General features: G+C 43.4%; 2 protein-coding genes across 2 annotated transcripts; one reads left to right on the top strand and one right to left on the bottom strand.

The window, feature by feature from the left end:
• Positions 1-287: 287 nt before the first annotated feature.
• On the top strand, positions 288-4,409 carry LOC103714954 (FT-interacting protein 1-like). The gene is made up of 2 exons (XM_008802440.3): positions 288-829; positions 963-4,409. The coding sequence occupies exon 2, from the start codon at positions 1,123-1,125 to the stop codon at positions 3,535-3,537; it is 2,415 nt and encodes an 804-aa protein (XP_008800662.1). The 5' UTR covers positions 288-829; positions 963-1,122; the 3' UTR covers positions 3,538-4,409.
• On the bottom strand, positions 4,230-9,680 carry LOC103714953 (60S ribosomal protein L6-like). Its single transcript, XM_008802438.4, has 4 exons — positions 9,295-9,680; positions 9,092-9,198; positions 4,757-4,938; positions 4,230-4,665 (listed from the first exon to the last, which is right to left on the bottom strand). Exons 1-4 carry the CDS (start codon positions 9,546-9,548, stop codon positions 4,510-4,512), a joined length of 699 nt encoding a protein of 232 aa, XP_008800660.1. The 5' UTR covers positions 9,549-9,680; the 3' UTR covers positions 4,230-4,509.
• Positions 9,681-10,870: the final 1,190 nt, after the last annotated feature.

Genomic DNA, 10,870 nt, shown 5'->3' with positions numbered 1-10,870 from the left:
GACCTGGTCCCTCTCCGGTCTCCTACCCTAGGAAAACCTAGAAAGGGCTCGGTCCACTCAAGTTGAACATCAGAAACAGTTGGTTCCCAGAAAATGAGGTAGTTGGAGCGCGAGCAACCGTTTTAAATTCAAACAAGGATAATAAAGCTCGAGGAAAGCATCTTTGGCTAAAGGCCCCCGTGCCCCAAAAGCCTCCGGGTTTCGCTTTTCCTTTTCAAACCCCCTCTTCTTCCTTTTTTATTATTTTGGCCCCTTGCTTTGCTTATGATCATTAATACCAGGAGCGTTCCCACCCACCCCTTGTCCTATCCATCTCAACGCAAGGCTCTCTTGCAGTTCCTCTTCTAAACAAGGCGCGACGCACATTACTCGACATGGTCAGTTCTCTGCCAACCAACTCAGAGCTTTGTCCGTGACCCATCTGGTTCCATGACTGATTTGGTGAAGGCACCGCCACCAACCCATCATGACCACATCTTTATTCCCTCCACTTTCCTCTTTTAAATGTAGCTTCCAAGTTCTTCCCTCTTTGAACCCTTTAGTCCTTGGTTCACAGAGACACATCTTCTCCATGAAAGAAGTCCTCCCCCTCCCCCCATGAAGGCAAAGTCCGCCATCTTAAGTCGCCAAAAGAAAGGAGACACGACTTGTTCGAGGTTCCTTGCAAGGTGGCCGCTTCCGCTTCCTTGCCGGCGAGAGAAGCCGAGAAAACTGGCTGAGGCCCGGCAAGCGCATTCGTTGAGGTGGACTTCGGCAACCAGCTAATCAGAGCCAGAATCATTCCCACGGATCTCAACCCCGTGTCGAGGTCTGCATCCTTGTTGGAGAGGTAAGAATTCAAGGCTCACGTACATATTGTTAGGGAAGGCGAGGAAATCCTTCGGAGATTCTCATTCTCCCCAGTATATCTCCAGTGCCTAAAACTCCATCATCACCACTTGCATCACCCCCTCTTTCCACAGATATCAACCCTTCCGCTGACACAAACTAAAACATCGACCGATACTGAAACCACCAGCGATAGTCGTAGCAAGACTTCTGAAGAGGAAGCACATCAGTTGTCGCCACAGCCAGGGGAAATCCAACGAGCAGCGGAGCCGAGCAGCTGCGCCGGTGCTGGTTATGGCATCCCACCAGGTCCGACATGGCCAGGCCCAGCCGAGCCGGGCAGAGGAGTACAAGCTCAAGCACACCAGCCCCCAGCTCGGCGAGCGTTGGCCTGCAGGGGCCCATGGGAGGGGCGCCGGGTGGATGATGGGCCTCTGCGGCGACAAGTTCACGAGCACCTACGACCTTGTCGAGCAGATGTACTGCCTCTACGTGCGCGTTGTCAAGGCCAAGGACCTCCCCACCAATGCCATCACCGGCAGCTGCGACCCCTACGCCGAGGTGAAGCTCGGCAACTACCGGGGCACCACCAAACACCTGGAGAAGAGGACCAATCCTGAATGGAACCAGGTGTTCGCTTTCTCCAAGGAGCGAATCCAGTCGACAGCTCTCGAAGTATTTGTCAAGGATAGGGAGGTGGTGGCGAGGGACGACTACGTCGGCAAGGTGGTGTTTGATCTGAATGAAGTGCCGACCAGAGTCCCGCCGGACAGTCCTTTAGCCCCGCAGTGGTACCGGCTGGAGGATCGCCGGGGGGACGCGAAGGTGAGAGGGGAGATCATGCTGGCCGTGTGGATGGGGACGCAAGCCGACGAGGCCTTCCCGGAGGCGTGGCACGCCGACGCTGCCTCGGTCCACGGCGAGGGAGTCTTCAACATCCGGTCGAAGGTCTACGTCTCTCCGAAGCTCTGGTACCTCCGAGTGAATGTCATCGAAGCTCAGGACGTGCAGCCCAACGGAAAAGGGCGGTTTCCGGAGGTGTTCATCAAGGCTCAGGTCGGGAACCAGGTGCTTAAGACCAGAATCTGCAGCGCGAGGACCTTGAGTCCGATGTGGAACGAAGACTTGGTGTTCGTCGTGGCCGAGCCCTTCGAGGAGCATCTGGTGCTCACCGTCGAGGACCGGGTGCAGCCGACGAAGGACGAGGTGCTCGGGAGGACTGCGCTGCCACTGACGCTGTTCGAGAAGCGGCTGGACCACCGGCCGGTGCACTCGCGGTGGTTCAATCTGGAGAGGTTCGGCTTCACCGTGCTCGAAGGCCAGCAATGGAAGGAGCTCAAGTTCTCGAGCAGGGTCCACCTCCGCGTCTGCCTCGAGGGAGCTTACCATGTCATGGACGAGTCCACCATGTACATCAGCGACACCCGGCCCACTGCCCGTCAGCTCTGGAAGCAGCCCATCGGAGTTCTGGAGGTCGGCATTCTCAGCGCCCAGGGACTGATTCCGATGAAGATGAAGGATGGCAGAGGCGCCAGCGACGCCTACTGCGTCGCAAAGTATGGCCAGAAATGGGTAAGAACTCGAACAATTATCGACTCATTCAGTCCGAAATGGAATGAGCAGTACACATGGGAGGTCTACGACCCCTGCACCGTGATCACGCTCGGCGTGTTCGACAACTGCCATCTCGGCGGCAACGACAAGCCTGCCGGAGGCGGCCCAGCTAAAGACCTGAGAATCGGCAAGGTGAGGATCCGGCTATCGACGCTCGAAATGGATCGGATATACACCCATGCATATCCTCTCATCGTCTTGCAGCCGTCGGGGGTGAAGAAGATGGGGGAGCTGCAGCTGGCGGTGCGGTTCACCTGCTTGTCTTTGGCCAACGTAATCTATCTCTACGGCCACACTTTGCTCCCCAAGATGCATTACATTCACCCATTCACCGGGAACCAGGTCGACAGCCTGCGGTACCAGGCGATGAGCATCGTCGCGGCGAGGCTCGGCCGGGCGGAGCCGCCCCTGAGGAAGGAGGTGGTGGAGTACATGCTCGACGTGGACTCCCACATGTGGAGCATGAGGAGGAGCAAGGCCAACTTCTTTCGGATCATGTCGCTGCTCTCAGGGACCCTCGGTACGTGCCGCTGGTTCGACGGCGTTTGCCATTGGAAAAATCCGATCACGACCATACTAGTCCATGTCCTGTTCCTGATACTGATCTGCTACCCGGAGCTGATCCTGCCGATGATGTTGCTCTACATGTTTGTGATTGGGCTGTGGAATTATAGGTTCAGGCCGAGGCACCCGCGGCACATGGACACGAAGCTCTCATGGGCGGAGGCGATACATCCGGACGAGCTCGATGAGGAGTTCGACACGTTTCCGACGTCGAAGCCGCATGATTTGGTCCGGATGAGGTATGACAGGCTTCGGAGCGTGGCGGGGAGGATACAGACGGTGGCGGGGGACATGGCGACGCAAGGGGAGAGGTTTCAGTCTCTGTTGAGCTGGAGAGACCCGAGGGCAACCGGCCTGTTCGTGATGTTCTGCCTAGTTGCAGCTGTGGTGCTGTATGCGACTCCATTCAGGGTGATAGCTCTGGTCGCAGGACTGCATACGCTGCGCCACCCCCGGTTCAGGAGCAAGCTGCCGTCAGTGACGAGCAATTTCTTCAAGAGACTGCCGTCCCGGATTGATAGCATGCTCTGAAGGCTGAAGCTGCGATGGTTGGAAACATCATGAGGGAATTCCACGATTTCTTGTAGCTTTTGGCATTTGTTGAAGTATCCTGCTTTTTGCGAGATGTTTTTAGTCATGAGTCCAGGTCTCTTGTTTTGTTCGTTTTGGATGGTGAGGCGAGCGAGGCATGTATGCAACTCCCAAAGTCCTTTCGTTTCGCGTTTTTGATATGATGCGTTTTGAGCTTTCTTTTTTATTTTTTTTAACTCCCTCCCCGGCTTTACGAGAAAACCTACCAAAACATCGTTTATAGGCTAAGTTGCAGGCTACCATCAAATCTTAGAAGTACTTAAGGCAAATGAACGTGAAACTTATGTGGAGAAAATTTAAATTGGCTGGCTGAAGATGGTTGGATGAAAGGGATGACGGGTCACACGTTAAGTATTAGAGCGATATTTCACCGGTTTGTTTAAAAGAAACTTGCAATTCTCCAAAATTCAATCATCAAATGTATCACAAAATATGATAATTTTAATTCTCATTCTAATCCAATTCTAATTGCAAATGAAACATATTGTTAACGTAATTTCAAAAGTAATAATGTATTGTCACTGCCAAAATAAAGAATTGTGATAATTTCTTGACTGCATCACGTAGCATCATCCATGATTTAAGATCAGGCTGCTGAACTTTGGCCGCACAAATTTAGCAAAAACAACTCCTTTATGCAGATTCCAAATGAAACTATTTTCATAGTGCTGAAAGAGTCATTCTTAAAGAAGGTAAGAAATAACATGGGATCTATTTATAATGCAGATATAACCAAATAGTCCGACCCACCAAATAAGACCTGAGTAAACATCCCTCATGCATGACAAACCAAACATAATAAAAAGAAAAAATAAAGTTAACTTCCTTGCATCCAAAACTGGAAGTAGGCACCTAAATTGAAGATTGAACAGCACTAGGGAGGGAAGCAGCTCCAATGCTTTCATTGCCGTTTCAGAAAACAAGCTCATGTGGTTTCATGCCTGCCCTAAGAGAAAATCTAGCACCCAAATAGGTCTTCAAGTCTGGGACACCTTCAATGGCTTTAACCAATTGGGCATCCACGGCCTTCTGGTCATCTTTCTTCTCCTGTGGGAGTGCCCGGGTTTCCTATATTTTTTCAAAAAGAATTTTAGCATTAGCCAAGGAGCACATATAATTGTTGTCAGCCAGAGCCAGTGATCAGTAAATAGCAACAGACCTCTTTCTGTGTATCAAAAAATTCATTTTCACTCTTCTTTGTCTTGTTCTTCTTTTCCTTTGTGAAATATTTGTCATCAAATTTCTCAACATCAACCCCAGAAATATCAATCTTGGTGGATGTTCCAATGACATAAGCCTGATTCACACGACGCAGAGGAACTCCATTGATCTTGAAGGGCCCTGCAGCAGCATGAAAATACAAGAAGCAACACCAAGAAAAAAATTGGTGAACACAAGGAAAGCAAGTATCAGAAAAAGGAATAAGGTAAATATATATTGAACAGTTAGATGTAATAGCATATATGTTCCGGGTTTGTCAGCCTACCATACTAAAACAGAATATGAAACGACGTTATGTTGCTTTCAGCACTATTTCATAAATTGTGCATTGGTTGAGATCGTTTACATTGATAGATTTCAGCACTATGTGCACTATATATGGCTTTAGTTTTACATTGATAGCTAATGCTAACAGTATCCATAATTAAATATTTAAATTTCTTATTAGGCTCAGTTTTATTTTCCAAGAGTTAAATTTCAACATATTTATCATTGTTGCTCTAAACACAAAGATTACCATTCTATGATATAACAAAAATAGTAATGCCATTAAAATTTAACGTTATTAATTATTTCAAAAAGTATGCATTTCAAAATATTTAAGATAAGAAAAAAAATAAAAAACTGATAACCATTATAAGATATAGGGTTTTTGTGTACATACCCTCCAAAATATTGAAATTTGCATAAATACCCTTCTCAAATTGATATTTGCATATATATCCTTATCAAACACTTATTTTGTATATATACCATTTTGTTCTTTTTTCTACGTATTTACCCACGCCATCTAACGCCGTTAAGAAGTTAGCGGTTTAAAATTGAAATGACGAAAATACCCTTAATGGATAAACATGCCAAAAGAAACGTTTATAAGGGTATACATGCAAATAACAATTTTGGAGGGTATTCATGCAATTCCATATATTTAGAAGAGTATTTATACAACTTCTAAAATATTACATTTTTTATGAATGCCCTCCAAATTGATATTTATGTGCATGCCCTCACAAAACACTATATTTGTATGACATAGCGATTCAGCTAATGTGATTAGCCAAAATTGTATTCATTTAAATTAAAAATTAATTAAAATTATGAGAGTATCTTTTTATTTTTGAAGCAGGTTAGAGACTAACAGGTCTCACTGAAAACTAATATATCTACCTCCTTTGAAAAATTTCTCTCTCCCGATCCTCTCTTTCACTTCTTTGTCCAAAATCAAAACTTCTCTTGACTCCCTTCTCCACTATAGACAGACATTCATTATATCTTTTTTACATGAAGATGGTTAGATCCTGCATTTAGCTTTATGAATTATTTAAAGAAAAATGTTGTAAGAGATTTGCAACAATTATCTTTTAGTGTATAAGATTTGCAATGTTTATCTTTTAGAATTGAAAAATGCCTCATGTGTAGGTCGGTGGCTCACTTAAAATTACTCAGACAAGTTGGGCCCCATACACTAGATCTTTCCTTCTAGAAAATTGAAACTTTTAAAAAAAAGTGGCTTAAGGTACACAATGTAAAAGGTGGCGTTCTACTACATCACCGCGGAGGTTATTAATAAGTCTGAAGGGTTTGAAGTCCTTCAATGATTTTGCTTGGAGATGATTGATGTTGTTCTTCCACCCATGAGCATAACAGTAACAAGGAAGCTTGGTCGTTGCAATCTATCATGTGCCTTTAAGAGATTCTAATTCTTTTCTATATTCTAATACATGCCCTCAGATATGCATATATAACAATAAATATTATAACTTATGTTTCGATAAAATAAGATATAGTGTTTGTTATAAATGAAGAAAAATAAAGTAGAATAATCCCATGATTAGTTAAAGAACTTTCATAACTCTTTTTGTTATCTAATTGTCGAATCAATTTTTTTCTTAAGTAATATTTTTCTGAAAAATATTGAGAAGTAAGCACTAAACAAATCCGAGTGTTAAAACAGGTTAAAATAAATAAATAAATTTAAATTTTTGCATGTAAACCCCTCTAAATATATGAAAATTGCATGAATATCCTCACAAAATATTATTTGCATATATACCCTTATAAATATTTTTTTATATATTTAACCATTAAGGATATTTCAGTCATTTTAAATTTTAAGTCGCTAATTTCGTGATGACATTAGATGGTCTGGGCATATATGCAAAAAAAAATAAAGAATATACACCAAAATAAATATTTTATAAAGGTATACATGCAAATATCAATTTGAGGAGGAATTTATGCAAATTTCAATATTTAAGAGGATATGTACACAAAAAACCCTAAGATATATTAAAGAATAAAGACATAGTAGCATCATTTGATCCCCCCCAACGCTTCTAAAATTTTATATGGAGAATATATTGCTATGTGTTCTCCATCTTGTGCTCTATCCTTTGTTATTCTTCTGTCCTTTTTCTTGTTTTACTTCAATCAAAGCATGAGCAAAGGAGATACAATACCTTGAGTTAGACAGGTTGATTCAGCTCACACAGGTGCAGGGTCGGGTCCATGACCTGTATCAACTGGAATGAACGGCTCGGATGAACTGTCTCAACTCAACTTATTGCGAACTCTCCTTCCAAAATTTCATTAGCTAAAAAAGAATGCATTGTTTAGAACACCATACAGGTTCACCTGCATAAGTGTTGTTCTCTTCCTTATTCTCTTCCATTGTCATATATGCACTGCCATCTTCCAAGCTCCAGATTTATGATATGTTGAAATCATGCAAGCAATAACTTTATGCCAGACATGATTATACCCCACAACAAACTAGTTATGTCCTTGAACGTTGGAGAAGTTTCCAATAAAAAACAAATTTAAACCTTTTTAATAAAGGCAAAGGAGATGTACTCTACAGCAGTCTCTGTGTCATGTTCCAAAACCTGCTTTTGATTGTAATGAACAAGGTAGATCATCAACTCACTATTATAAGGTGGGAGGGAAGGAACTTATGTAGGTCACAAAGGGTTAAAACAGTCGAACTGAAGTCTACTGGAGTGCAGATTAAAAATTTCTGACAGCCATCAAATAGTTCCGGCCAGGTTAATGGGGCAAAACACTGCTTACAACCATTAGCTGATGTAACAGATGTACCAGCAGTCTTAACACAAATACCAGATGATGTAAAGACAATGGATGCTGCAGGATGCATTTGGAGTTAAAGTCACTGTAGTTTAATGTCACAGTGATCAGTCACATAAACTAAAGCTGTAAAGCATAGAACAGAAGGCACAACACTTCTGTTTAATAGTAAAGACTCCAACAATAACCATTGTACATGAATTTAATTGACAATTTAGAATTTTTAAAATTGATTATTTACTATTCACGCATTTAAGGTTTTTTGAATAGTGTGCTATGTTGTATATGCATATTTGACATATGGATGAGAAGTGAAAGATGAAATTACAAGCGGCAGCCACATAGTTATTATGATGGAGTTGGGTATGCCAACTACACCAATGTTTTAGAAGGTATTTGTGGTATCCTGAAAAAGTTTCTGAATGTGGAATTGGAAGCTTCTAAGGGCACCCCGACACAGCAATACTACACCAAAAATAAAAACTAATCATAATCATTTAATAGCACTTCTCCTAAATTGAATCATTAGCTATCCCACCAACCAACCAAACCAAACCAATGAACAAGTTTAGCACCTACCTCCATTTGTAACTCGTAGTCATGTGTGTTCAACTTCTAGAACTTATTCTAATAAAACCTGAACAAATCCTTCTATGTTGTAAGATGAGGGAAAAACAACCTCGAGGTAAAGGATAACCTTTTAGTACCGTGCCTAAAAAAGTCACATCACAATCTAGCTAAGGTTTTAATCTTACGAAGACCAATTTCTTGACACCCTTCTAAAATACTTACTATCCTAGCTAATAGGATAAATTGAAAAAATATATGTTGATTTTCTCTACTAAGTTCACACAACAGCACATAATTACTAAATACAGCAAGAAAAGACCCCACGCAACGAGGTGCAGACTAAACAAATCAAAAGCAACAAACACGAATTCACTAACAAAATTCGATCCATGCACTCAATGTTTCATACTAATTTGCAGCTCCAGACGAAATATATGATTGGCTCACCAAAAAGTTTTTTTTTTTTAAAAAAAAGCAAACGCACAAACAAATCCTACACGTCCGCAACATCTCGTTTCTAAATTATAAGATAAACCCTTAACTATTCACACACAAAAAAAAACAGTACTAACAAATGCAGTATAGTAGACCCAAACTAAACTGAGCTACAAACACTCACCAGTAACAAGAAGCAATCCCGAAGACAACTGCTTCAAGAAGACAACCCTCTTCCCCATAAACCTCCCAGCGAGAAGAATCAATACCGTTCCAGGCGTAATGCTCGGCCTGTTCTCAAAGTCCAAAATAAACAGCCATTAATTCTTAAACAAGACAGAGCGAAATCAAAGGCGTATGAGAGAGAGAGTGGGGTTATGGGGGGACCTGAGTTTGGTAGGCTTGGGCTTGCGGCGATTGGGGATGGGGGTCTTGACGTCGTCGGCGGGGTAGAACTTGGGGGGCTTCTCGGCGGGCTTGGGCGGCGCCACCTTGGGCTCGTGGCGGGGGAGGGCGCCACCGTGCTTGGCCTTGATCGCCCAGATCCCGCGCTTGTGATACATCTTCGACCGCGAGTATTTCCCGATCCCGCGGATCAGTTCCGGGTTCCGGCTCTTCGCCGTAGCCTTCTTCGCCGCCATTTCTCTCTCTCAGAACACCACAGGGAGCACGGACGGGAGGAAATGGAGAGGAGGCGGCGGGACGAGGAGAGAGAAAACCCTCGAGCGCTGGATTTATATTGAGGCAGATGAGAGCCCGCAAAACCCTAACCCTAATCAGCTGATGGAGGTCTTATGCCCTACCGTCCGTTTTGCGTGGCGATTCGCGTGACAAGATCCGGACCCGATCAAATGCGTATATGGATCCGATGATGGGCTGGACCGGACCAAGAGGGACTATGGACCATTTGATGGTCGGTCGTCCATCACGGCCCTCAGAGGCGTGAGACGCAGCCATGCAGCGAGTGGCGTATTGCACGTGGGCACGTGCATCACGGGGCACAGCGGGGGATCGACCATCGCAGGGGTCAGATTACTCCTATGAACTTTGTAATCAAAGATTGCGGATGTGTGGACTTTATAATTAGAGATCATAATTTTAGATTAGTTGGGGCCGAGGGACCGACTCATCTTCAACAGGACTATTATTGAAGCAAAGCTAAGAGCTATATAGAAAAACCTAACTTATGCAAGACTCGTTCTGGGTATGGACAACAATATGCCTTGAAGAGGCTGCCACAATGAACGAATGGATTCAGGGCCAACACAAAACTAGCGACGAACAACCACTATTATAAAACATACACAAGCTATTGAGAGGTTGTAACATCTTTCGAGCCACTCATGTCCATCGAGAGGCGAACAGGGCTGCTGAGTAGGTCGCCTCCTTTGTTGCCCAACATTTAGATAGAATCCTTTGAAAGAACCACGAGACCGCTACTCCTGTTCATCAATTTTTTTTTTTTGAATTTTTTGGTCATTTTCTTTGTTGCCCAGCATTTGGTCTGGCTCTGATACAATCACCCGGAAATGATCCAAATCAAACCAAAAACATGGACTCAAAGAAAAAGAGCAGCTCCAAATGCCAGCTTGCTAACTGACTTGACCCAATTAAGCTTGATATAACCTGAATAGACTAAAAGAACTAAGATTTAGACAACGAATGTTCAACGATACGAGAGCTTGGTCAAAACAAGGCAGATGTGAAAGTGTTGAAATCACCACTTGTCATAAAAGTTTAAACTTATAGGATGAGGTAGATTTATTTATATATTTTATATTTTCTTATACTTCCCCTCATATGTGGGCTGGATTTTTCTTTTAATGGACGAGCCCAACATGTGAAATTTTTTAATAATAAAGTTAAAGAGTGCGGAGACAGGGTTCGAACTTTCTGATACCATGTTGAAATTACTACTTATCCTAAAAGCTTAAGCTTATAGGATAAGATAGATTTATTTATA

Source organism: Phoenix dactylifera, unplaced genomic scaffold (assembly GCF_009389715.1).
Source record: "Phoenix dactylifera cultivar Barhee BC4 unplaced genomic scaffold, palm_55x_up_171113_PBpolish2nd_filt_p 000064F, whole genome shotgun sequence".
Lineage (NCBI taxonomy): Eukaryota > Viridiplantae > Streptophyta > Magnoliopsida > Arecales > Arecaceae > Phoenix > Phoenix dactylifera.
The sequence above is the reverse complement of the archived record's forward strand: the minus strand, read 5'-3'. Positions and strand labels throughout refer to the sequence as shown.

What these genes read in the sequence shown, in the direction of transcription:
- LOC103714954 (XM_008802440.3), top strand. Translation starts at nt 1,123, where the DNA reads ATGGCATCCCACCAGGTCCGACATGGCCAGGCCCAGCCGAGCCGGGCA.
- LOC103714953 (XM_008802438.4), bottom strand. Translation starts at nt 9,548, where the DNA reads ATGGCGGCGAAGAAGGCTACGGCGAAGAGCCGGAACCCGGAACTGATC. An exon ending in CCCAAGCCTACCAAACTCAG is followed by an intron (nt 9,199 to 9,294) that starts GTCCCCCCATAA and finishes CTTTGAGAACAG; the next exon opens with GCCGAGCATTACGCCTGGAA. An exon ending in GGGATTGCTTCTTGTTACTG is followed by an intron (nt 4,939 to 9,091) that starts GTGAGTGTTTGT and finishes ATGCTGCTGCAG; the next exon opens with GGCCCTTCAAGATCAATGGA.